The sequence below is a fragment of the Tyto alba genome, unplaced genomic scaffold (genome assembly GCF_018691265.1).
Source record: "Tyto alba isolate M040663 unplaced genomic scaffold, T.alba_DEE_v4.0 Super-Scaffold_11, whole genome shotgun sequence".
Classification (NCBI taxonomy): Eukaryota; Metazoa; Chordata; class Aves; order Strigiformes; family Tytonidae; genus Tyto; species Tyto alba.
The window spans coordinates 10,306,785-10,333,687 of record NW_024881273.1 but is presented as its reverse complement, the minus strand read 5'-3'; the positions used below and the strand labels follow the sequence as shown (position 1 = coordinate 10,333,687).

At 61.8% G+C, this 26,903-nt stretch overlaps 1 protein-coding gene across 1 annotated transcript in view; it reads right to left on the bottom strand.

Annotated features, from left to right (window-relative positions):
- The window catches only part of NIBAN2 (niban apoptosis regulator 2), a 30,377-nt gene extending 5,489 nt beyond the window's left edge, over positions 1-24,888 (bottom strand). Inside the window, exons 1-5 of the mRNA XM_032999561.2 lie at positions 24,670-24,888; positions 8,436-8,566; positions 4,811-4,939; positions 4,593-4,698; positions 3,622-3,789 (exon numbers count right to left, since the gene is read on the bottom strand). Coding sequence (XP_032855452.2) covers positions 3,622-3,789; positions 4,593-4,698; positions 4,811-4,939; positions 8,436-8,566; positions 24,670-24,724 — 589 coding nt within the window. The 5' untranslated portion in view covers positions 24,725-24,888. The remainder of the gene's footprint in view (positions 1-3,621; positions 3,790-4,592; positions 4,699-4,810; positions 4,940-8,435; positions 8,567-24,669) is intronic.
- Positions 24,889-26,903: the final 2,015 nt, after the last annotated feature.

Here is a 26,903-nt window from a genome sequence, read left to right as displayed (position 1 = left end):
AGCCCCTGCCTCTGCCTGAGGTGGGGGGGTAGCAGTCTCCCAGACACACCGGCAGCTTGGGGGGGGGGGGGGGGGTCCCCATTCTGCCCACAGACTGATCTCCAGAGCCAGACCAAGGGCAGGGAGGCACCCAGGGCTCAGCAGAATGGGGGGGCTCGGTGAACCCCAATGGTGCATGAGGACCCAGGTGCTCAGCAAGCCCTGAAGGCACGTCAGGAGCAGGGGTGCAGCAGGACGGGGGGCTCAGCAAGCCCCCACGGTGCATGGGGACCCAAGGGCTCAGTGAAACCCAAAGGCACAGCAGAAGCAAGGTCTCACCAGTATAGGGGAGAGCTCAGTGACCCCCGATGCTGCATGGGGCCCTGTGAGCCCACCAGCACAGCCGGGGTGGGGTGGGGTGGGGGGGAGCTGGAGGAAGTGGGGGGGCCCTACAGGGAGCGGCACAGCTTGGGAGGAAGAGGAAAGCGGCCGAGAGGCGTCAGGGCTGAGTCAGAGCCCCGTCCCTGAGCCAGCCCCGTGGGAGGCACGCTGGGCTCCAGCTGGCTGGGCTGCCCCCCCGAGATGTCACTGCCGTCAGTCACTGCAGCACGGCTCACGGGGCCACCAGCACGAGGGGGGACACCCCCACCCTCCCGCAGCACCCGTCAGGAGGAGAGGCAGGGTGCTGGGAGCCCATGGCTGCATCCCCCGGGAAGGAGGAGGAGATGGGGGCAGCGGGCAGGCAGAACAGCCCAGGAGCCCACTGGCATGTCCCACGCATGTCTCTGCCTCATCCCAGCCTCTCCAGGCTCCGGCTGCGGAGGTGCCTGCCAGCTGGAGAGAAACACTCCTGGGAGACACCCCCCCCCAGCACCCCAACTCCCCTCTCCCATGCCCGGACCCCTGGCAGGAGGGAAGCAGGATGGGGCCAAGCCCAGGGCGGCCCCGTGGCAAAGGGTCCCCCAGCAGAGCCACCCTTCTCCCAGACAACATCCCAGCAGCGATGACAGCGGAGGGTCCTGGCACGTCCCTGGACCGCCCAGCAAGCCGGTGTCCTGGGGACACACAGCCAGGGGCGGTCTCTCCCTCCCCAAGAAGGACAGCCCACAGTAGAAAGCGGATTTTTTCCAATGCACACAGATTTTTCTAAGATGATTACTTTTAACTCCAAGCCTAAGTAGCTTTTCCTAAGGGGCAGCTTAATATACGATGGAAAAAAATGCTGAGAAAGTGAAGTCTGACCCTTTCTCATTGCTCAGTGGCAGCCAGAGGAGGGCTGAGCTTTCAGAGGCCGGTGCTTCTCCATCCACAGCTCCCTGCAGCTCAGCATCACCTCCCAAATGGGACAGCCTGGTATGGGCTTCAGTGTCCCCCACCAGAGCTGCTACTGCTAAACCTCATCCTCCAAACGATGCAGAGAGCGGGGCAGGATTCGCCCACCCCGAGAAGCCACCTGGATCTGCCCCATCAGGGCCGCTCGTCCCTGGCTCAGCCCGGGGGGGCAGTGAGCACCCAGCCCCAGCCCCGTGCCCTGCTCAGGAGTAAGCAGACAGGGCTGGTTGCAAGAAGCCACTTCACAGGGCAAATTTAATGAGTTTGCTTCATTAATATGTGTCTAACTAAGCACTGATCTGAGCTCGTCTTATCGGAGATGGGAAGCAACCGCCCAAGCCTGGACCCGGGCTGATGGTGCACCACGGGCTGGGAGTACCCAACACCGGAGAGCGATGCTACGCCTTGATTTTTAAAAAAGTCCACCCCGCTCACAGCACAGGATAATCTCTCACCAGGAGGGGACAGTGCTGAGGAAGAAATGTGAGTTTGAAGCGACTTTTTGCCTTAAACACGGCTGGAACGGGGCAGCCTGCCCACAACAAGGGGCAAGAGCCAGCGGGGTGGGTGGGTGCTGCTCCAGCCCCATGTGCCACCATACAGGGCAAGGGACATTCTCGGAGCAGCCAAGGGCACCGGCTCTGGGGAAACCAAACTGGACACCTCCTGCATGAGGAACGATGTTGGGTGCTCTTACAGAAGAGCTAGTGTGACAAAAATACAGTCTTAAAAAGGGAGGTGAAAATTCCCACACTAATCACAACCGGAGGCAGAAACAGAGCCTCTAATTTAGGAAAGGAAAAAAAAAAAAAAATGCTTGACAACAAAAGAGCTTTCATGGAATCTGAAACAGTATCTTGGACGTCACAGGAGCAGTGAGGGGCAGAAATGGGGCTTGGAAGGGAAGAACCACCTCACAGAGAAGTCCAGGCTGTAGAAATGCAGAAACCCACCCGCACCGAGCCTTCCCTGGGCCACTGCCCACCCCTGTAAGATTTTTTCACCAGTTGCTGAGGGGGAGGAGAGGATTTAATGGCACAACCCTGGCTGACAGTGGGGACTCACATCTCTCTTCCCTCCCACAACAGCACCCGGCAGCCAGTGTGGGAAATGAAAGATAAATAAATTGGCTTTTTGTTAATAGGGGAGATCAATTCCTTTTTTATCAGGAGCCGGTTCTGCTCGCAGTGCCCCGGCTTTGTGGGTCCAGCCAGAAAGCGGGGGGGGTCCTGGGGTGCTGAACTGCATGCAGCAATGCTGGTGCAGCAGCATCCCGGAGGGATGAGTGACTGGAGGGGTCACTGTTCCCAGCCCCCCGCAAAGGAGCCCAGGCCCTGAGTGGGCTGTGGGGAGATGCTCATCCTGATGAGCTTAGACACCCCCAGCTCACCAAGAGCACATGAATGTGTTTTGCAGTGGGGAGCACCAAAAGGAAGGGAAAGATTAAAGCTTTCAGAAGATTTAATCTAACATGGGAGGATGGAAACCCTCACTGAAACTCAGGCTGCAGATCCAACCCCATTATTCCACTCCCTAAACAGCAGCTCCAGCAAAATCAGCGCTACACAGAGCTCCCAGGAGTGGAAGAAGCACTTAAAAACCAGGCAGCATTGCTCTTTGCCCACTAAAAGACCCGATTCTGAGCAGGTTTCAGCGCTGGCACCTCCTTCCCCAGGAAACTTCTCACCATCCAAGGCACCGCTGGGACCTGGGTCTCAGCCCAGGAGCACACAGGCCACAGCCAAGCAGGAAAATCGTGTTTTCCTGCCAGAGTATCGCTGACGTGGGAGGCAGGTCCTGCCTCCGCCCCGGCCCCTCGCAGCCCTGCACCCCTCTGCCCGCAGCGCGGGCTGCCCCCGCTCGCGGTGCCGGCGGGGCGGGGAGCGGGACGGTGGGGCTTGGGAGTTTTGATGACCTTAATTACCAAATATTTTCTACCTCGGGGTGGAGAATAGGCATCAGGGAGTCTCCTGAGCCAGGCTCCGTGCTGACTCCTGCAAATACTGCCTGCCCTGGTGCAGGCATCGCGTTCCTTATGGGCAGCGGGATCAAGCCGGGCACAGGGATGCCCCAGGTGGCTGGATCCCTCCCGCTCCTCACCCTCGCCCAGGGAGAGGATGAGATGCTCAATGATGCTCAACAACTCCCACCCACTTCCTCTCCTTGACCTCCAAATCATCCCCTTTGGCCCAAAACCCAACCCAACCACTGCAGGGTCCCCACCACCCTCTCCAGAGCAGGAGGACGATGCTCTCCCCACCCCAGAGCCCCCCCGCCTCGTGTCTGTGTGTGTGTCCCAGCATCACTCACCGTTGTTGCAGTGCCGAACGCAGTCCTGGAAAACCGCCCGCCACTTCTCCTGCTCCTTGCCTGTCATCACGCAGAAGTAATAGTGCCGGGCGTAGGGGTGCCAGAGGATGAGGGGGAAATCTGTGGGGCACTTCAGGATGGGGGAGTGGCCCGATTTGGGTGTCACGCCTGCGGAAGGGGGAAGGATGATTTCAGAAGCAGACGAGGCAGGACAGGGATAGGGATGCTGCAGGGTTGGGGGTGTCCATCTCAACCAGCATTCGAGGCTGGGGGGGCAGCAGTGGTACACAAGACCCCTCGGCTCCTTCCCAGTGCCTTTGCTGTGAACTCTACCAAAAACGTGGGGCAAAAAAAAAGTGCGAAGAGCCTCATTCTTTCAAAAAGGAAATCGGAAGTGAAAATTGGAAATAAATGAATAAATTTAAAAATCATTATTTCCAGCATGAAACTCTCCCCAGAGCTGCTGGCCTGCTGTTTCAACAGCTCCTGCCCTGCTCCCTGGGGGCTGCCCTGGCCTTTAGGGACCTGGGGCAGGAGGACGGTGAGGGGGGTGCTGGCAGGTCCTCCTGGGGGTCTGGATGGAGGAGCAGGAGCTGCTGCCTTGGCCCAGCACTGCCGGGAAAGGGAGGTGGCAGCAGCATGGGGCAGCTTTCGTTGGACCCACAGACACGTTTTCCTTCCCCATTGGCTGGGGCAGGACCTGAGCAGCAAACACCTCCCACTGCACCCTACACCCCACGGGGGGGGAATGGGGCTGTTCTCCTTCCCTACAGCCCCACACCCCAAACCCACCCTTCCCGAAGGTCTCCAGGGATGCTAAACTCCCAAACCACCCTTTCCAGAACATCCACAGGGATGCTCACATCCCAAAATCACCCCTTCCCAAAGGTCCCCAAGGAACGCCCAGCAGCATCGGGGTGCAGGGGGCCCCGAGCATCCCTCCTCACCCTGCAGCCACCAGGACCACTCACCAGGCAGGCTGCTGTTCACCAGCTCCAGGTACTGGTCCACGGAGGTGAGAATCTTGTAGCCAGCACTGTTGACCAGCACACGGGGTGACAGGTCCCGCTCATAGGCCTGAGCAGAAAAAGACGGTCATGGATGATGGGGAGCATGCCAGCGCAGAGATGGGGTGTCCCCCTCTGGAGCTGTGCCCACCGGAGACGAGCGAAAGGGTGATGCCCCTCACCAGTTTGTTCTCGTAGAGGACCAAGCCATAGTTGTGCGGGACCACGCAGAAGCGGTTCCTCCACTTCTTGTTCTCCTCGATGTACTGGAAGAGGTTGCCCGAGTAGATGACGTGGTCCTCCAGCGGGACCTGTGGGGAGGAGACACACGGTGGGCGGCACAGGGAGGGGGGCAGCTGGGTACCCCTCCATCTCACGGTCACAGCCTGGCTCAGGCAGCTCAGCAAGGTCTGTTCAGGGTGTTTTGGGTGGGTTTTTTTGTGCTAGGGCTTTGCTGAGGGTCCCCAAGTTCACCACTGGACTACCTCCCATAGCTTTGCAAATTTTGGTGCCTGGATAGGTGCGCCTGGGTGACAACTGTGAGGGCTATCACATGCACAGCCCTAAAAAACCTCAGAGGGGCTGCTCATACAGCAGCAGTGGTGGTGTTCACCATGGTGGTGGTCACACCCCTGTCCCTGGCATCTCCTTCCTGGGAGACACACCAAGCTGAGCTGAGCGACATGAGCTCACTTGGCCGAGCAGCAGGTTGGAGCAGAGCCCTCCAGCAGCTCTTCCCAACCTCAACGACTGCGATTTTCCCAGCTCAGGGCAGGCGGGAGCACCCGTGGTCCTGCTGGGTGGTGGCCATCAACCAGCAGGAACCGCCGGGGTGAGGGTCAGGGGCAAGCCCTGCCTTAGCATGGCCTCCAGACGGGACATGGACGGGGAAAAGCAAGAAGCCACCACATAGAACCCAGCACCAGATGATGCTTAAATGCTCTGGACTTCATGGAACCACCAGCGACGGGAACAGGCTGAGGACATCCTGACCCCCCCCCCCCCCCCGGCTGAGCAGCCCCTCGCCAGCTCTCCAGCACCTTTTGGCCCGTGTGCCGGCAGCGTTTACGCCGTCTCAAACACAGGCCGGCTGAGCGAGCCAAGAATTTCTCCCAAGAATTTTTATGATCCCAGGAACATAAACAAGAGCCGAGAGCTCTCGTGGGGGCGGGAGCGTGCGGCCGCCACCTCTCCTGACATGGCCACCCACCATCCACCACAGCAGCTGTCAGGAGGGACCAGGGCTTGGGTCCCACCACGCACCCAGCACCAGGACCTTTCCCTCTCCTCTCGCTGTTCTGTCCATCTCCTGGGTCACAGGCACCCCATTGCCCTCCCCAAGCCCCCCACCACTCCCCGACCCCACACCCCCTTGAGTAATCTGGGAGCAGCTTGACTCAGCGAACAGGCTGACAGCACCTCGCTGCTCCTTACTGCTTTCCAAAGGCCTTGGGAGGGGGAGAAGAAAGCAAGGGGAGAAGAAAGCCCTGCAGGGCCGGGGGAACAGTGGGAGGGATGAGAGCCTGAAGCCCAAGGCCACCAGCAGCGATGGGGACAGAAAGGTGGTCCCAGCTCTGGGAGTCCCCATCAGCATCTCACCGAGGGGGCTTATCCAAGGAGAATCAACCCTTATAAACTGGCTTTGAAACCACTGCTCGAGGCAGACGAAGCCATAAAACCAGCTGCGAATGAAATAAAATCCAGGGTGAGCTCTGACACGGGTCTGGGGGACCCTCGGCCAGGGAACGGCTGCTCACAGCCACCAGCGTCCCAGGAGCCCAGGCACAGCCATCCCCTCTTCACACACCCTCCTCGCCCAGGGGAGGCACCGAGACGACACCACCCAACCCCGGCAGGTATTTGGGACAGGCAAGTACACACCAAATTGCTAGGCTGGGCAGGGAGGGGACAAGGGACCGCGGGGGCGGAGGGCCCTGCGCTGCCTGCATCCCTGCCACGGGGACGGGGAGTGATGGGGAGTGAGATCAGGGGCCGGGTATGGCAGCTCTGGGGCTTGGCCAGGAGAGGCAGGAGGGCTGTTATGAGAAGAGAGGCTGCTCAGGGATGGTTTCTTCAGGGGGGCTGGCTGGGGACACCTGGGCTGCTGGGGAGACCAAAGGCAGAAACATTTATTCCTTATTCTCACTGCTGTTGCTTCTTGCTGGCATTTCAGGTGACTTCGGACCCCCGCCCAGCTGTCCCCCTCTGCCCGGCAGGGCCACCAGCCCCTGGTATCACTGCAGGAGCCGCCTCTGAGCACCACATCCCCAGAGATTGCAAAAAAAAAAAAAAAAAAAAAAAAAAAGGGGTAATAAATAAATACAATTTAAAAAAACCAAATGCCACATCCCAGCTGGACCTGCCTGAGGACAGGGAGGATGCTACCCTGCACATCTTCTTGACATCCACAACTTTTGGGGTGTATTTGGGGAGCGCAAAGCACAGCTGGAGGAGACGGTCTCCCCAGCTCCTTGCAGAGCCACCCCACAGACACGCAGGTCCCGGCGGCGTTTGGAGCCCTGGTACATCCTGGCAGCACTGCCAGGACCCTGGCAGAGGACAGGCAGAGGAATGCCTTAGTTATACGCTGGTGTTTTAAAAGACTTGCATGGCGTCCCTGACCTCCCCGCCTCGCTGCCGTTCCTCAGACATTCCTGGGCTGCTTGCTGGAGCTTTTTAATGAAGCAACCAACCTCGGGATGGAGGTACCCCCTGCGGGGGGAGTTGAAGGCATCTGCCAAATTGCAAGGAACCCAAGGGACGCCTTGGCTGAGGACGCCTGGTGCCTGGCTCCTGCCCAGGAACCTCCACACCTTTATTTCGCTCAACACACCCAGCACCCAGGCAGCTTTCAGAGATGGGGCACATCCAAGTGCCTGGGAAAGGTGTCACCTTCGTAGGTGGGCCAAGGAGATAACCACTGTGAGTACCCAGGGCTTGAGTCTGATCTCACGGATGCAAATTCTAGATTTCTTAAAAAAAATCACCCCTTTAAGCCCCAGACAAAAGCAGGAGGCCATCCCTCATGCAATCATATCTCCTCCTGGTTTCAAGGAGCACCCACAGGGCAGCAGCTCCACCAACCTGGCCAGGGAGGAACCCCAAACCCTCTCTGCCAAGGAAAATCCCCGGCTGATGTGCATCTGCCTTTGGAGGTGGGAGGAGAGGGCAGGATCCATCCCCCGGTGCGGGAGCCGCAAGGAACAAGGGGAGATGCTTGGAGAACTTTTGCCAGGCAGGAGACATGTGGCTGCTGGAAATTAGACTTGGAGCCACCTCTTCATCCCCTGCCAGGTCAGAGATGTCTTCCAGGGGTTTTCTACCCCTCCCTGGGCATTTGCCCAAGCTGGAGCACTGCTGGCACCCAGGAACAGGGTAACAACAGCCCAGCACACCCCGCTTGGGGCTTTCCTGGGCACAGGGGGGTCCTGGGAGCTCCTGCCAGCCCTGGCATCAAGCACACTCATCCACGGGGGACAAGAGCCCAAAGCCAGCCTTGCCTCTGCTTGCTGGTGTGCTCATTGCATGGGATGGGATGGGATGGGATGGGATGGGATGGGATGGGATGGGATGGGATGGGATGGGATGGGATGGGATAGAAAACCTTTCTGGGGAGCCCCATGTGCTGCACGGATGGTGCATGATGGGCTGGACCAGTGGCATGGGGGCTACATCCTGCCCTAGAAGGGTCGAACGGGAAGAGGGGACATGGCCAGGCTTTGAGGAGGACATCGGTCCATGCTCGCTGGCCACGGGGATGGAGCTCCCCACCAGCTCCGGGCTCCTTGTGCAGAGCCAGGCTCTTACCTTGCGGTGCAGCAGCTGGGCCTGCGGCCCTCCGTTGCCTTCGATCTCATAGCGGACACTGTTGAAGAGCGCTACGCCATACTGCTCCTTGTAGCACCGGCAAAATTCCCCCAGCACCTTCCTCGTCTTCTCTGCGAGGAGAGAGCAGAGCCACGTGAGACAGGGGCTGGATTTGGGGGTCTCCAGGCCACAGACCACCCGGCACCCTGCTCAGACACCTTCCCTCTGCCCTGCCCACCCACTCCACACCTCCCACCTCCCTCCTGCCTGCTGGAGCAGGGGTCGGTGAAGGGCTGCAGCCCTCTCCCCTCCCCATCCAGCCCAAGGACTAATTTGGGGTTAGGATGATTTTTTTTTTTGGCCTTTCACGTTAATGCCATAGATTCCTCTCCCCAGCAGGAAATTCCTGACATTAAGCTGATTCCGGCGATGCTGACGGCTTCCCGCGCCTTGTGCAGCTCCCCAGCCCTGCTCCAACCGTCCTGGCCAGCTGAGATTGGGGGGAAACCACCCCCCACCTCAGCCCCAAGCATCACTCACACCCACCCAACCCACCGTGCCCCATAAGGGCCATCCTACGGGATGGGGCTGGGTGGCTCCAGGCTCTGCAGCCAGCGATGCTCGGGGCCGTGAATGCAGTGGGGGGATTTGAAGGGGAAAGGAGAGCCTGGTCCTCACCACCACACTCCCCATGCCACCCCCCCATGTAAGGCAGGGACTCCCACCAGGACCCCTGCCCCCAGAGCAGGGTGAGCCTGAGCTGCTGGGACAGCTTGAGCTGCCCTGTGCCCCCCTGCATGCCACACCAGAGGGGATCCCCTCCATCCCTCTGGCAGACAGCACCCTGCCCTCTCCCCTCCCCACCCCAGCTCGACCCCCACATGGGGCTCCTACACCAAAAACCCCACCACAAAGCATCACAGGTCCAGGGAGACAACATCCCACAAGCTGCCTTTGGCACACGGGGCCTCTATTTTGATTTTCACTCTCAACTTTGCCCCAGAGCCTGTGAAAAGGAAAGAATTTGAGTCGCCTCCAACTATTTCCGACGGCTCAGCCTCTGCCAGAGTGCTGGCGATGGGCGCGGGGAGGAATGACGCTGGCTATGCATCCCCAGTGTGGGAGCCAGCACGATGCTGGGGGCGTGAACCCAGACAAAACAGACCCCCACGCCGGCCCCGGCACAGCTCCGCAGGAGCCAAAATCTCCAGCAGCAGCTGCCCCGGGGCCACGCTTGCAGCCAAGCCTGCACGAAGGAGCAGCTTGCTTCAGGGTGCTGCAAATCCCCAGGGGATGAGCAGCTCGGGAAGAAAACGCCGCCCGAGGACAGAGGCCGGGGGCAGATAAACCCATCCCCGAGGAGATGCTGGCACTGCCACGGGAGCAAACACCGCACCTTGCCATGCCGGGGGGCTCAAGATCCCTTTAAATTTAAGCAACCTTTTTTCATGGCAAAGAACAAGACGCCTGCTTGTCTTAGCAGAGAAATTCCTCACCCCCGATTTTGGCATTTTCTCCTGCAAAAGAAAGAGCTCGCAGTCATGTCGCGCTTGCATCTGCACCACACCTCTGTTGCAACTCCCATCTACAAAACTCTATGATTTTGGCTGGGGCTCTGGGCAGCGATGCTGACAGCTGAGATTTAGAAGGACATTTTGAGGTTTCATTTCCTTTCAGTCCATGGGAATGAAAGAGCCCCTGGTCCCTGGGCAGGCGAGACGGCTTAGTCACTCATTCTTCCCTGATTAACGACGGAGCCAATTAGGAGGTTTTAAATGGAAAAGCAAAAGTCGATTACTTGCAGACTTTGAGACAAAAGATTTGCAGTCAAATATACAAGGTGACTAAATCTCCCCCAGCTCAGCAAGCCCCCCCCCGGGCGCAGAGGGAATGCTGTGGGGCTGCTGATGCTCCCTGGCTGCCCTACCAGCCACCACGCTCAGCCCTGGGCAAGCAAGAGGGACAGGGACCCACGGCGGGGTCGGGAGGAGGTGGCCAGCAGCGTGGCGAAGAGGTGACACAAGGTGACATGGTACCGAGCAAAATCTGGTCTGCTGGCAGTTGTATAGCTGGGCTTTGCTTGAGAGCTGAGGATGGGAAGCCTGTGCTGGTGATGCCAGTGGCTGCCCCAGCCCCCCCATGCCCATAGCACCCTGCGTGGGGTTCACGTGTCCCACGTGGGAAACAGCTGGGCCACCCACCAGCTCCTTCACCAGGCTGAATTAAACCTCTCAGCAGCGCTGGGGGCTATGAAGAGCATCCCCCCCCTCCCTGAGGATGCACAACCGAGGCCACACACAAGCAGCCGTCCCTCTACAAGCAGCTCTGGTCAAGAGCTGGGGGGTTTGGGGACAAGTGGCAGTCCAGGGAGCTGCGTCCCCTCTCTCCTCCTGGTCCCTTGCCTGAGCTCCCCCCAGCTCATGGCAGGTGAGGGAGGGATGGAGCTCAACTGGCTCCCACCCAGCCACTGCCCCGTCCTGGGTGGGGGCTCAGACACCCACAGCAAAGCGCTTCGGCAAGCTGGGTGCACCCGCAGGGACTTCACAGGGTGGTGCTGGGTGTCCCCAGCCACCTACAGACGGTGCTTTTCCCAGGCCTGGTGTTTGTTTTGGGACCACTGAGCTCCCGGCACCGCCACCCTCCCGCTGCGCCGGGTGCCACCACCCCAGTCCCTGTCACACCGAGCCCCACCCTCTGCAAACAGCACCGTGCAGAGGCACCAGTCCCCAGGCAGCCAGGGTTGCTGGGCTGGCACAGGCTCCGGCACGTCCCTCTGGTTTCTGGCAAGGGCAGGGTGAAGCCACCAGCTTTGTGATTGCAGACGGGTGCCAGCAGCACCCACCAATGCCTGGCTCAGCACGAGCCCCAGCACCAGCACCTCTGACCACAGACTTCATCTGTTCCTCGGCCTCCGGGTTCCCCTCCTTCCCTCCGCAGCCGTCCCCATGACTAAGCCGCACGTGGCGGCTGCAGGAGGAGATAAAGGGGCTCAGCAGCGGCCGGCTTTGCACAGGGAGGGCAGAGAAAGGGCTCCGGGTATCCCAGCACCCGGGTAAAACCCCCGAGGCCAGGCTGGGGCTGGGTGGGATGCGGGGAGCAAAGAGAAGGGTCCCGCTATGCCACATCAGCTCCGCACCCCCCGCCACCCTCCAGCCCTCCCTGCCCGGTCCCCAGGGACCCACGCACCCTCCCCATCACCTCCCCAGCCAGCACCGCCACAGCGGGCACGGCAGGGCAAGCAGCTCCCGTGAGGACACCCTGGCAGGGGCACGAAACGGGCAGCACAGGTTTGCCCTTGTCCCGGATGACACCTGAGGACTGCGGAGCCTGAGGCTCATCTCGGCGAAACTGGCCGGGAGAGGTGGCTCCAAGCTCCTGCCCACCCCCACCCCGACCCACCACGCCACCGCCGCTGTCACCGAGCCCAAAGCAGCGCTGGCACAACGGCACGGGCCAGGCGGGAAGGCAACAGCACCGGAGCAGCCGGTGCCACCAGCGATGCGCGGTGCAGCCCCAAAGGCGCGTGCAGCCCTCGTGTATTCAGAGGTCACAGCCCGGCCAGAGCAGCCCTGGTCCAGTTTTAGTCCCTTTGAACCAGGGCAGGAGGTGGATCTCACCCGCAGAAGGACTCCAAAAGCTGCCGCAAGCTGCCCAAGCTGGTCCAGCAGCCTGGGCTGGCTGGGTCCTGCCCTTAGAAGCATCTCCAGCACCATCAGCAGCCCCACACATCCACATCCCAAGGCAGAAGTCAGCTCTTATCCTGACCTCCCAGATGACCAGGGCCAGCCCCAGCTCTGGCATCTCTTAGAGCAAAGCCAAGGGGAAGAAACAAGCCATGAGCTCCAGGTCTAGCCCAGAGACCTTATCACCCAGAGAACAGCATGGACACCTTGACCATATCCTTCCCTCCAGCTGCCTGTATTTGCTGCCTGCTGTTCATTTCACCGTGGTGGGGAGAGCAGGGATCCAGACACACCGTCCTGGCAGCTCCTGGCTTGCAGAGAGCCCTGCCAGCATGAGTGTGTGGCCAGAGCTCATTTCCCTCACTACCCTCGAAATCATGTGAAAATGAGAGTGATGCTTTAAATAGCCCAGGCCGTGGCCGGCAGACTCAGCGGATCTGGCAACGGGGAGGTCAGATCCTGCACAGGTTTTGCTGCACAGTTTGCTTGGCTCCCACCCAACAGCGGCCCCCTTCTCACTCACAGAGGATGGAGAAGAGGGTGCATCCATGACCCGTGGAGGTAGCTGCAGGATCAGAGCTGCTGCAGCATCACGGCACATCCCAGGCGGGACAGAGCCCGGCAGGGACAGGGACGTGGCTCAGCTCCCCCCAGTGGGGCTGGGGACCAGCTCAGCCTCCCCCAGCACAGGGCTGAGCTGCACGCCGCCGGGCAGGCTCCGCTGGGGATGCTCAGCAAAGCTGCTCTTCGGATGAGCATCACCCCTGGGCCCCTTCAAAGGTACCCAACAAGCTGAGGTTGGAGATGTCCTTTCCCCTTTCCTGATGCGGCAGGATCTTGGGTGGGCAGCAAAGGGTTAAAGCTTAAAGGGGGGGGGGGGGGGAAATAGGGGGAGGGTGCAGAGCTCCTCTGCACCCAAAACAGCCTTCACCCCTCTGCACCCCAGCAGGAGCCAGGCCAAGGTCCTGGCAGCTGTGCCTTTGGGGACGCAGAGCTGCCTCCTGCTCCCTCACTCCCTCCGGGCTGGCCTGGCTGCCCCCCAGGGCATGGCCCCCCCCCCCCCATGGTCCCCCCAGGGACAGGGAACGGGGCCCCCAGTGCTGTGTGGGGTGGCAGCAAGCATAAACAGCCAAGGGGGAGCACCCTGGCTGTACCCAAGGGGCTGGGGCTCTCCCAAATTCACCCCCCCCGGGGTGCGTGGGGTGTGGGGGGGAACACGACACGACACAGCAGGCACCGGGTGCGGTGTGGCTGCGTGGCTCCTGCTTGGAGCAGCACAGGTATCCACGCACAAACGTGAACACCCCCCACGCACACAGACATGAACATGCACACCCCCACGCACACCCGTGCACACTCACACACGCACAACCCCCCCCCCCCCAGAGGCTGGAGGCCAGTGTCTGACAAATCCGAGCGGGAACAGTCATCTGCAACCTCCCTTCAGCCCACATCCCGTTTTGCAAGCCCAAAGCCCCACGTCCCTCACAGCAGACACACCCACCAGAGACCGTGTCATCCCTCTGCTACTACTTAAATGTACTTTGGGAGGCAGGGGGGAGCGTGCTTCTGAAAAACCAACCAGAAGCCCCCCTGGGTTTGTGTAGCTGGGATGAGTGGGAGCAGGCTGCCCAAAGCCCTTGTGGGATGCCGCAGGGACGCCTCACTGAATTTTCCCCCTGGTTCAGAAAAAAAAAAGAAAAAAAAAAAAAAAAAAAAAAAAAGGGACAAACAAGCTCATTGAAGCAAAGCCCCTGGGCTGGCTGAGCCGTGGCCCCCACACTCGTGATGAAAACTTGCCTGGCTCATTTCCCCAGCCCCCACGGGACAGCCTGACTCAGTGGGGCCGCAGGAAAGCCCCGGCCCCCCCCCGCCTCCATGCAGGCGTCCCGTGTCCCCTCACTGCCAGCTCAGCAAGGGGGTGACGGCACGGGGATGTGTTTGCAGAGCAATGGAGGAGCGGGCACCCGGGGGGGCCGTGCCATCACCTCCCTTTGCTGGGTGTCCCTACCCCCGTGAAGGTCCCTCTGTGCCACGGTGGCGATGGCCCATGCCGTGGTGGCAATGGCCCGCAGGACCTGCGAGCAGCGTGTGCTGGCCTGGCCAGGCTTGCCAAGGCTGCTGGGCAAGGAGTTAATCACTAATTCAGCCAGTAAATGATTAGCAAGTGTGAGCCGGTTGCTGGGGGGAACACAGGCTCCCGGCAGCCCCAGAAGTGGTGGCACTGACAGGGACATCCACGGGCTGACACACAGTGCCACCAGCTCACACCTCGGGGAGGTGAGAACGGATGGAAGGTGATTTCCACCCAAATAAAGGCAGCAAAACCAAAAGGGTTCCTCCTCACCTAGGTGCAGGCAGGGGGGCTCTGCTCGCTGGGACAGCCCCACGGCATCCCCAGCTGTCCCCAGTGGGCCAGTGCCCTTGCCCAGTGTGCAAGGCAGGGAGTGGAGCTGCCGGCACCCAGCCTGCACCCTGCCTGCACCCAGCCTGCACCCTGCCTGCTCCCTGCCTGCACCCTGCCTGCACCCTGCCTGCACCCTGCCGGCACCCTGCCTGCTCCCTGCCTTCACCCTGCCTTCACCCTGCCTGCTCCCTGCTCCCTGCCTGCTCCCTGCCCTCACCCTGCCTGCGGGCAGGGAGCCAGGAGGACGGGCACCGCAGTGCACACACCACCCAGAGAGTCACCCACGGGACTCTCCCGCCCTGACCCCCTGCCCCTTGCATCCCGCTTGCTCCAGTTCTTCCCAGTGACCTGGGAGGACAATGAGGGTGGCTATTCCAGCAAGGGAAACCGAGGACAACCACCTCAGGGTGGTTGATGCCACCGGCTGGGCGAAGGGTGCCCATGTCATCCCTCACAGCGGGGCCTGCTCCAGCAACCCCCACACCACTGCCTGAACCAAACGCAGCCCCACGGGGGGTTTGCTCGTGGCTCCTCAGCCCTTATGTGCCCCAAATTTTGGCATTATGCAGTGTGTCTGGGCATCCCCCGCCGAGGGGGCCCAGCGCGCCGGGGATGGGGCGCACAGCACGGCAGGAACAGGGTGCACAGCATGGGGAGGGCAGGGTGCACGCGTGGATGGGGTGCACAGCATGGCAGGGGTAGGGGTGCTGAGCCAAACCTCAAACCGGCAGCACCCTACGAGCCCTGAGCACCACCTGCAGCTGCTGAGCCAGGAATGGCCCCGCAGCCGTGCCACCCCTCTGCCCGCCGGCTCGTCCCTATGAGATTTAGGAGAGGCAGCGTGAGAGCCCGCGAGGGCCCCGGGCAGGCTGAGCGTCAGCAACGCAGCGAGAACCAGCAGAAGGGTCGGTGCAAGAGGTGCCACTGCCGACGGAGCACCGAGCAGACCCACGAGCCGCTCCATTGCCCTGCAGGGAGCCGGGCGAGCATCCCGCGGCTGCACCCAAAGGGTTAAGCCCCAGCCAGCAGTTTAAGGTTTCGGGAATATGAATCTGAGTTCATTTCCACCCAGAAACACAAACTCCTTCATATGGGCCTGACTCAGCCTGGCTGAGCATCCCCTGAGCATCCCTCCCAGGGCGATGATGGGCTGGGGGGTCAGGCGCTGACGCCCCACCCAGAAGGACACGGTGGCAGAAAAGGAGCTGAAAGAGGGTTTGTTCCTCATAAAAGCAAAACCCAGGGGCTGGCCTGGTAGCACTTCATATTTTCCCCTCTCACACAGACCAGGAGAAACTGAAACAGGGAAAAACAAATTGGGAGGGGAGAGCAAAGACCAGGGAGAGTTTCCCCTCATACCTCCCTGCACCCAAATGCACCCTTCACACAAACCCACCTAAAACCCACCTGGGGCGTTTCTGCTCCAGGCCACTATTGGGATTTAGACTGAGCATATCTGGAAGAGACTGAGAGCAGAGGATGCTCCCAGTGCTCTTGGTGCGCTCCACTGCTGCCTGCACCCAGGGCACAGCTCAGCACCAGGGGACCCGGCAGGACAGGGATCACCGCCTGGCTCCAGCACTACTCCAAAATCCATCGGGGACGTTTTCAGCTACAAATCAGCTCAGAGGCACGGTCCAGGTGGAAAGGGGACACATCCTGCCACCCCCTCAGCAGCAGCCCCGTGCTGCTCTGCAGCCGGCAGCGCTGGGGATGGGCCGAGCAGCCGGCTGCCCTCTGACTCACGCCGTTGTGGGGAAGGGTGGGCAGGATGGGGGCTGAGCAGCAGGAAGGGATGAGGCAGCAGAGCCTCAGAGGAGAAACCAGATGGGCCCAGGCCTGAACCGGTTCGTCGTCTCTCGTCCTGCCTTTGCCGCGCACGGCTCTGCCCCCGGATGAGTCAGAAGCGCCCGTAGTGCCAGCTCAGGGCTGGGGCACCCGTCGGGGACATGGCTCTCTGCTTCGCCGCCTGCAAGGTGCAGCCTTCACCAGCGCCCTGCGGCATCCCCCCCCATCCCAACTGCTGGCAGCACCCCGTGTCCCCAGGGATGTCCCCGGAGATGTTCCTGGGGGGGGTCTGTCCCCACCGTGGCAGCACCCACACTGTCTCCCGGCACCGCGCCCAGCCACGGCGCTTGCACAATGCCGCTCCCCTCCCAGCCCAGAGCAAACAAACCTGCCGAAGCAGAGCCATGCCCGGCACGGCTGCGGGAAGATCTAAAGCAGACCACAAAATCCACTGGGCCAAAAACAAAGCAGCACATTTAGCAGTGGCTCCTCAGCCTAGAAACAACCAAAAAACCCTGACAAGCGCTCTCAACGGCGCTTCGGACAGCCTTCACCCGCTGCTCCCCAATCCCAGCCACGAAGCTGGACTCAGCCCCCTGCACCAGCCCCGCTCCCGCGGCTCAGGGCCGCATCCAGCCCAGCAGACGAGGGATTAGTGTCCGGCTACGTGCCGGTGGGTGTTTTCCCGCGGCGTGCATGCCGGTCTCCCGCTGCTCCCTGGGAACAAGGCTGCTGCGGGGCTGCGTGCGAGGAATGTGCATGTGAATAACAAATAGAGTTCGGGGCCTTTGAATATCTCCAGAGAAGCTGGTTGGGGCTGGACTGAGCCCAGCGCGAGATGTCTGCCCTGAACCGCCCTGCCCAAACAGCTCCTGAGGGGTAGGGGCTGGAGGAGATCCCCTCCTGCCCACTCCATCCTGCCTGATGCAGGTAAGAGCCTCCTGCCCTGTTCCTTCCCCTTTGAGCAGCCTTGCCTTCGGGGGTGATGCTCCGAAACCACGGGGTGCAGGTGCCCACACAGTCACCCCAGCTGGGCTAAACCCACCCCAGCCCAAAGTGCCGCCACGTTCAAGCCCACCAGAAGAGGTGATTGCACCTCACAGGACAGTCAGGATACGTCCCACGGGCAGGGAGGTGGCTGTGGGGAGATGAAGCATCCCTGTGGTGCAGCTTGGCCCAAGTTGGGTACCACCCCCAAACCCTGCGCTAGACCAGGGCCCACCGCCCTCATCCCGGCTGCAATCCCACCACCCCCCACAAGTTCCTTGTCCCCCAGGGTCCCGCCAGGCTGGAGGAGAGCTGCCAACCCTTTTGGTGCTCACCCTACGGTGGGTGCTGCCCCGCAGCAGGGTGGGACCCAGCATCACCGCTCCCCAGATAAGGCCCCGCGCACCCACCAGCACCAGCCCAGCAGCATCGCACCCACTCCAGTGTGGCGCAACCCCCACCACGGGTGGGGCGGCGGCAGCAGCGGCCTCTGGGCACCCACACGGGGCCCTGCGACACCCGGGAGCTGCGGGACCAGGGGGGTTCCCAAGGCAAAGGGGACAGATCCAGGTTGGGCATCTCTGGGTCTCTCATGCGCTGGGGACGGCAGGGGTGAGTGCTCCTTGCTCCGGGATGTCCCAGCAAATGTTTCTGGGTTTGGCAGGGCACAAGCAGCCCGTCCCCTTGTGCCCCTCCCCGTGCTCAGCCTCAGGAAGAGGAGCTGAACCTGGCACGCTCTCCCTCCGCCGAGCTGGCCCGTGCCAGCGGGAAACCCAATCCAGCACCACAGGAGGAGACCAAACAAAGACTTTTATGTACATCCAAAAAAAAAAAAACAAAAAAAAACAAAAAAAAGAAACCAAACAAAAAACCCCCAAAAAAACAACAACCAAGAGGTATTTGAACAAAACAGCCCTGAGCCTGTTCTGGGCTCTGCTGCAGCCCCTGCTGCTGGGGGGGTTCCTGTGCCCAGCTCCTCCCCGAGGCCAGGGCAGGACAGAAGGGGCCCCACAGTGCCTGCCCCACACCATGCCCCCTCCTCCCCACGGAGGGCAATGCCCCAGCCGAGAGCGGCCACAGGCTCAGTGTCTCCCACAGCTAAGGACATTCCAGAAGCACCACAGCCCCTGGTGAACCGTGGACAGCCCGGGCTGGTGGGCACCTGCCCCGTGGGGCTTGCAGCCAGGGCCCGGTGGCACGGAGCATCACCATCACCTTCCTCACTGCAGGAGGGTGGGCAGCAGCCGGCAGGGCAAAGCGGCTCCGAGGCAGAGGTGAGGCAGGGATGTTCCCAAAGCAGAGATGGCCCCACTGTGGGGTTGTTCCCAAGGCAAGGCTCTGTTCTGGTCTCAGGTGATGCTCTGCAGGTGTTGGGAGCAGAGGATGGTGCTCAGGATGCTTCCCACGGCTGAGCCACCGCTGCTTTGGGTGCCCGGGAGCTGGCAGCCCTGCTCTCCTGCCCCACGCAGCAGCACTGAGGTCACCCCAGCTTTGGGGCACATCCCTTCAATGTAGGGAAACCCCCCCAGGGAAGGTCACGCCTAGCGCTGAGCAAGAGCTGGCAGAGGAAAGGAGCCAGGATAAGCATCCCATGCCCCAGGAGCCACCCGTGTAGCAGGAGGGGAGCGAGGTCCTGCCCCAGGTCCCCTGCCAGCTCCAGCACAGGGTGTCCCATCCATCCCTGCTGCTGGGGACATCCCACCCTGCTGAGTCCCACAGTGGAGGGGTCCAAGCCCCCCAGAGCGAGCCTGGGAGCCCAGCTGCAGGCAGGGACAGATCCCTGCCAGGGAAGGGCAGGAGGGCATGGAGAAGGGCACTATGCTCTATCATGGGGAACTGTGCCGAATGCTGCTGCCCTTTCCCTCTGAAAAGGGGAAAAAGGTGGAGTTTCAGTCCTTCCTCCCATTCCGGTCCAAGAGGCTGTGAGGAAGTCTGCTTGCAAGGAGCAGCTCTGCTCTGCCCCTTCCTCCCCTCCTGGCCCCCTGGCACCAGGTTCTCTGTAGAGCTGGTGCCGGCACATCCTGGCACAGGGCAAGGCTCAGGGGCCAGCCAGGGGCTGGGGAGGGGGACACACAACTGCTGCTTGGGGATCTCACAGCTGGGCACCGGCCGGGCTCAGGGGGCAGCAGCCCAAGGGTGCGGGGTGGTGACACCTTCTCCAAAGTGGGTGGTGGGACCAGACCTAAAGCAAGTGCTCAGCCTCGTGCTGGAGAGCTGGTGCTCTCCTGCCTTCAAACCTCACCCCGGCAAGCGCCCAGGGACACGCATCCCTGGAGCCCTCCAGCCCTTCTGCCTGCCAAAAAGCTCCGAGACATGCGGAGCCCAGGGTCTTGGCGGTGTGGGAGGCAAGAGCCCCATCCTGCCAGCAGACAGCTTTCCAGCTTCCCCCCCCAGCTCCCCGCTCATGGGGAGTAAGGGCAGGGCAGCAGCCGGCTGGGTTATGAAATACAGCCTGGTTGCAGGATGCCGTAAGTGGGATGGGAATGGGACGGGTGGGTCTGACGCTGCTCCTTCCCCAGGGGCTGGGACCAGGCTCCTGCCCATGAGGCCGGCGGCAGGGTCTGTCCGTGGGCCCCACCACCCACTGCATCCCCACGGACCAGGACTGTCTGCACACCTCACCCCTGGGCTCTTTCGGTGGCTGTTTCCGTGACTGTCCCCCTGCCCACGTGGGACCTTTGCTGTTCCCAGCGTGGGGCCGGACTGGCGATGCCGTGGCTGTGGCAGAGCCAGGGGTGGGAGCCAACGGCTTGTTGCAACCTGCTGCGGGGCTCGTCGGTCCCCAGGAGGGTGGGATAGAGGTGGCAGGGGGTGTGCCAAGAGGCGCCAAGCCTCCCTGGGCTCAGAGCCAGCCTCTGCAGTGATTTGGTGGCAGGAGGGAGGCAAAGGCTTGGGAAATCCCAACTCTTGGCTGTTTCCCTTGCTAAGTCCCTGCAATGGGTTTAGGGGTGTCTGATGCTGCAGTGGCAGGGGGTCCTGGTCTACGGGGTGCTTTTGTCCCCCTGGGTTGATCCGAGGGCCCAAGGAGAGCTCTCAGCTGCGACGTCAGCTCTGCTCCTCTCGTCCCCAGCCCTCCCGCTCCCAGGCAGAGCAGGGATGCCCTCCGTGCGTGTCCCAGCTTGCTCAAGGCAAGGCCTTTGGCTAAGCCCTTGCTGGGGGAGGCAGCGAAAGCCCCCCCAAGCCCTCCCGCCCCGGGGAGGAAAGGCAAGCTCTGCCCTGGGGCTGAGCACAAGCAGGGCTGGGAGGGCTCCCACCTCCTGCCCACGTGGGAAGGCCACCGGCACAAGAGGCCCCCACAGCCGGCGCTGTCCCCTGCCCCAACACGCTGGCTCTGAGCGAGCCCCGTGCCCCGACATGACGGCTGCAGGTAAGCCCCAGCTTGCCAGAACCAGCCCTTCCCCGCTGGCAGGCAGCCCTGACATGCCAGGGGAGTTATTTATTTCACGATGAAAGAAGACACACATTTCGTTACGAGAAACCACTCCACATCTCCAGCACATCGCAGCGCCGATCCCTCAGAGCCTCCCCGCGTCGCTCCCCCACCAAGGGCAGGGTGAGGGTTTCAGCCTCAAGACCAACCCCAGAGCCCACCACCAGCAGCCACCGCCTCCCGTGCTGGCTGGAGCTGATCTGTGGCCAAAGCTAGGAAATGAGTGTCACGCTTAAGGAAGCCACGGCAAACCTCTTCCCGCTGCTGCCAACCTCCCCCCCTCGCAGCACACCACAGCCAGGAGCTTTTTGAGATTTGCTAGGCACCTCCAGACCTGACCCCCCAGCCCATCCCGTCAGCACCCAGCCTCCTGGCAGAAGGATGCTCCTCGGCTCCGTGGGGGATACGCAGCCACTGATGCCTGACAAGGCTCGGTGGAGGGGCAAGGCTGTGGGTCCGGCACAGAGGGCGAGGCTCGGTGTCACCTCTGCCACTATTGCGTGGGGGTGGTGTCTGTAGGAAGTCCCACCCCAAATTAACAGCTGGTTTCTTCAGCAATTAACGGGCTGATGACTCCCTGGAGCTGCCAGAACAAGGTGTGAGCTCCCAGGGACCCTCCCTGTGCTGCCGCCCACCTCCCCATCCCTCTGGTCACAGAGGCACCCGGCAGCTCCTGCCGCACCCCTGGGCTCTCCTACCCACAGGGTGCCCAGGACCACCAGCTTCATGGGCCAGAACCCCCCAGCTCCTGCCAGCCACACTCCACCTCACCCCCCTGGAGAAGGGGTCCATGGGTCTGGGATGTGTTAGGGAAGGAGTTACTCTGGAATGAGGGAAGAGCTTCATCCATCCCCTTCTCGAGGGCACCTATTGCCTTGGACAGGAGGGAACACTATGCAAAAATCCAAGGCACTCAGAGACATCTCAGCTTTCCCAGGAGCCCTGGCAGGACACCTCACGCCTTCCACCCTTGTGTCCCCAGGCCATGGTGCCCGTGCTGGGCATCCTTGTGCAAGGAGAAGGAGCCAGTTGCTGCTCCAGCCCGCGGAGCTGGTCAGGAGCAACTCCCAACCCACGTTTGGGAGGAAGAGGAGGAGGAGGGGGAGGAGGGCAGCCGAAAGGTGTTGACAAACAAGCTGGGTGACTCAAGCCAGGATCATGTCCAAAGCAAGGTGGTAGAAGGAAGCGCTTACTGGCTGCCCCATCACCACAGCTCTCCAGACCCAGCTGTGGTCGTAGAGACCCCAAAGAAAGGGAGGCAGGAGCTGCAGGCAGCACTGCCTGAAAACCACCCTGGTGTAAATCACAGCCCCTGGGCCACCTCGTCAGCCCCAGCACACCGGGGCAGCCCCCGTGCTGGTGGGGATGCTGCCTGCTCGCCGGTTCTGGTAGCAGGAGAGCGGTCCAGGCCCAGCAGCACCAGAGACCCTGGTCCTGAGCCACCAACACCACCTGCCCCTGGCCCACCTACAACGCTCAGAGCCCCGCTCCCAGCAGGGGGGAAGGATCTGGCCCAAGCCTTCACCATCTCCCCACAGTCCTGGGGTTTGCTGCGTGCCCAGCCAGCACAGTTTTGCTGGTGTAAGGGGGCTGCAGCCACAGGGAGCATTGCCAAGCCCAGAGACCTCCCATCCCTGATGCAATTAGGGGTCACATCAGCCTGGGCAGCTCCTCCAAACTCCCCCAAGTTGAGAGGACAACTGGGAGAAGTTGCTTGGAGAGGGGATGAATCCCTCGCTGGGCGCCGGTGGGAGCAGCAGCAGCAGAGAACAGACCGAGCTAGGCAGGAAAACCCGGAGTTTTCCCCGCCGCGTTGCTTTGCATGCCTGACAGCAAGTCGTGCCTTGCCTGTTGGGTTACGGCCCCTCCCAGCTCTGGGGGCTGTTCACCGAGCGAGGAGCCTGGGTGGAAAGCAGAGAGGTGCTTAGGGAACCCAGTGGGCTCCAGTCTCTCCCAGGGAGGTGTCTCAGTACAGGTGCGGGTTCCCCCTACTCTCCCCAAACCTTCAGAGCCGCAGCATGGCACAGGACGTGTACCAGTCTCCATAATTCTATTTCACAGGAATCCTGTTTTCCGCATGAAACATCATTTGCACCCCCAGCCCCACCTGAGCATGGGCTGAAACCCGCCGGTGTAACAGCTTGGCCCCTGCCAGGGTGCCATCACCCAGCCTGGCCCTGCAAACACCTCATTTCTGGCCCAGCACAAACAGGTTCCTGCATAGGAATCCCAGCTGAACTTTTCCTTGTTATTCTTCCCCGGCCTCTTCAGTTCTAAGACCACAGGGTTTGAACAGGGAGCGGTCTCTGTACGGAGAACCAGCAAGTGAAAGGGAGATCGGGGATGTGCTTTGGACCTGAATGTGCTGCCGAGAGCAAGACTCGACCCCGTGTTTTGCCGGCGCAGCCTCGTGGCTCAGCCTCGCCGAGCTTTAACTATGCAACGCGAAAACCCCACAGCGGGTTACAATCTCTCCTTCAAAGCTCGCAAACCTGCTGGCGTCCTGCTGAGCCGCATACCACGTAAGCATTCCTGCCAGCCGGCCCGGGACGGCGGGGCCTGGCAAGGGCAGATGGGCTCCACCGTATGCTGAGAGTCTGTGCGCCGGTACCGCGGCACCTGTACCACGCTGCTGCATCAGTGCCAGACCCGCAGCAGCTTTTTCCCCAAAGCCCTTGGGAAAAAAAAAAAAAAAAAAAATACTTTGGAGCTGCTCCTGTGGCTTTACGACAGAGATGGAGGAAAGATACGGCAGAATCCAAAACCCAGAGCTCCCCCAGCCCTTGAGCTCTCCCACAAGGTCCAGCACGAAGCCACCCTCCTCCACGCCACCTGACTAGGTGCAGCCTCATGGATGGGGGGGGGGGGGGGTGTGGTGTGTGTTTAACTCGGCACAGAGGAGGGTTTTTCAGCCTGGGGAGCTGAAACCCAAGCCGGAGCACAAAAGGGCTTGGAGGTCAAGTCCTGCCGGCTCAGGAGCCCCGGGGAGCGAAGCGCCCGAATCACAAGTGACGCAAGGCAGCCCGGGGGGTTGGGGGGGGGGGCACAGCACCCCGATGGAGGGGTGACCCCACTTATAGGGGTCAAGCAAGTCACTGCAGGCACCAATTAGCAGCCCTGCCCGCCGCTTCCCCCCCCCCGCCCGCTGCCACCCTCCCAGCCGTTGCTTCGCACAAAACCGTGCCTGTGCAGAAGCCGTAATCCCACGGTCAGCGGTTCCCAGGCGGCACTGACCAGACATCCCGCGCCGGGGGCAGACGCCCCGGGACAGCCGGGCTCTCAATAACCACATTGTCACCCTTCCCCATCCCACAGTGGTGGCGGGGGGGGGGGGACTGGGGTGTCCTGTCGGTGCTGGGACAGGCCTGGAGCATCCCAGGGGTGCAGCCAGTCCTTCTCCCCACCCCAGAGCTCTTGTGGGGGGCTTCCCCCAGCACTACTAAGGGGGAGAAAGTTCATCTGCCGGTCCAGCCCCAAACTCCATGTTGACAGTGGTTTCCCTGCACAGGACCCAGCTTGCCAGCATCTCTCCAAACCCAGCTCCCCCTCTTCCCGCCCCACAGCCCGGGGAAGCTCAGCGCATGAACACGCTCCCCGGTCCCCGGAGCCAACACAAACAGCCCTGGCACAACCCAGCCTTTCATTTGGGAGGCAGACAGGCACCTCGGGTGTCCCCCACCCCCTCCGCCCCCGGGCTGTGCCCAGCCAAGGGGACAGGCAAAAACACAGGGAAACTGCAACGTGGTGGAAAGAAAAAGAAAAAGGAAAAAAAAAAAAAAAAAAAGTTTAAAGTCCGGGAGAGAGGGGGCAAGAAGAGCAGGCGAGGGGGCTCCCGGGAACACGGAGGGGGGTGGTGTGGGGGGGTGGCCCCACCCGGATTGAAGAGTGGGGATGGGGAGAGTCCGGCGGGGAGAAGGGGGATGCGCGCCGGGAGCTCACCCGCGATGTGCTGGCGGCGACCCTCGTCCAGGTGCGTGGAGACCACATCTCCCATGGCGAGCGGAGCCGGGCCGGGGCGGGCGGCGGCAGGAGGAGGAGGAGGAGGTGAAGGAGGAGGAGGAGGGAGGAGGGAGGAAGGCAGCGCCCGGGGCGGTCAGGCAGCGCGGCGCCCCATGGCAGCCCCAGCCCCAGCCCCGCCGGCCTCCCCCGGCCACTCCCCCCGCGCCGCCCCCGGCTCCGCGGCTCTCTCTGTGTCCCTCCTTCTAATTAGCCGCTCTAATTTGCTCGCTGGGGGATGGGGGAGGCCCAAGGAGAGCGGTTCTGCTGCCCACCCCCCACCCCGGGGTGCGCTGGGTGGCGGAAAGCGGCTCATCGGGGTGTTAATGCCCCCCACGCACACACACACGCTGCGGGGACCCACGCCAGCTCCCGCCGCTGCTGGCGCCGGGCAAACCAGCTCGGCTCCTGCCATTGCTTCACGGGGCGATTGCAACACCCGCTCCTCCCTTCTCTACCTGCGCCCTCACGCCCTCCTCAGCCTCAACCTTGAGCTCCCCTCAATGCCAAGGTGAAGGGATGGCGTGGGGCAGAGCGGGGAGGCAGGCCCCTCTCCCTCCCCAGCCTCATCGTACAGGGAACTGGGATGGGAAAACTCAAATTGCCTTAAAACTCTCTCCAGCCGTAGATTTTGGACCAAGAGCTGTTTGGCCCCACTCTCCCCCTGGGGTTGGGGGATGCCAGGAGGGGGCTGGCATCTCCCCAGTCAACCAGCATCACTGGGGAGCTGGAGAGCACAGCCCGAAGTGGGATACTACACCCAGCAACGCGGCACCAAATCCAGCAAAATCCCCTCGCACGCACTCCGCCGGGGCGGGAAATTGCCTGGCTGGATCCCTGGGGTGCTGCTGGGTGGCGGGTGAGCTCCCAGGCCTGGGGCTGCTCGGCCAGGGAGGGAAGGAACTGGGGAGCTGGAGGAAGCGGTGGAAAAGCTCCTCCTTCCTCTGCTGTTGCTACAGCTCCTCTCCCGAGAGCAACAGGCGGAAACAGCCCTCGCAGGATCCTCCGTGCGCTGCCTGGGCAGGATCCGGCCGGAGGAAAGGCCTGGCCTCCATCGTTCCCAGAGCCCTGGGCGCAGCGAGCAGCTGGGGTGGGACCGAGGGAGGAAGAGGAGGAGGAAGGGGGAGGACGTGGCAGCGTGGCCAGAAAGTTCAGGCTGTTCCCAGCTGCAGGGCGGCTCTGGGGAGCCGCTGCAGAGGCGGCTCCGTGCCTTGGGATCGCTCCGGTCCTCGGATGCTTCCAGGCCGCTGGAAACCTGGGCTGGGCTGGGCAAAGCTCGGCTCAGCCGCGCAGTCAGATAAATCCAGGCCAGCCCGCGTGGAAACGGCTCTGAGGTTGTGCCGTGAGTCTTTTCCTGGGCTGGACTGTTTACCCGGCGGTGGGAGGGAGGAGTGGAGGTGGCCAGCCTTGGAGCGAGGCATCCTGTTTATCCTGCCTGAAATAGCTCTTCTCAGCCGGCCGCAGGCTGCCGGGCTGGGGAGGGGGACGGGAGGCTGCTCACACCTCTCGCTGCCAGCTGCCACCAGCCCTGCCATGAAATCGCACAGCCCGGGGAGGGACCGGGGGCTTCTTCCCCCACCCTGCGCCGTGCCAGGGTGCTGCCACCCTGGGGCCAAGCATCCTCCCGAGCGGGGAGGGATGCAGGCTCTCCCACACCAGGCCGGGCTCTCCTACAGCCGAACACTCAACAGGAGGCCAAAGAACATCAGGACATCAACCGGTGTCCAGATGTCACCCTGCATCTGCCCCAGCACCCACGGGAGCCGGGCTGGGGCTGGGGTGTCACTGGGGTCACCCCCGAGAGTGCCCACCACGCGTCAGCCCTTTCCATCTCAACGTGGTTCTTACCCCTGCAAGTCATTTCAAAGTAAAAATTGTTTCAAAACTAAAATATTTATGGTTTTCTCTTTGCAGTGCCCCGCAAGAAGGCTTTACCTTTAGCAGCGGGCTTGTTTGCAGTTTGTTTGCCTGGCCAAAATGGTGTTGAAATCAAGGGATTCTCGTGGGAAATTTAGCTGCAGCGAAATCTCATTTCCAATAGAAAATTGTTCCACTGGAGGCTTTTAAACACTTTCCCCAGTGCTGATCCCTGCGGAGTATGGCTCTAAATTCATTTGAAAGTCTGCCTTAGTGGGATGATGGTATTTAAAAGGTAGGGAAAATGCACCTACCTCCCT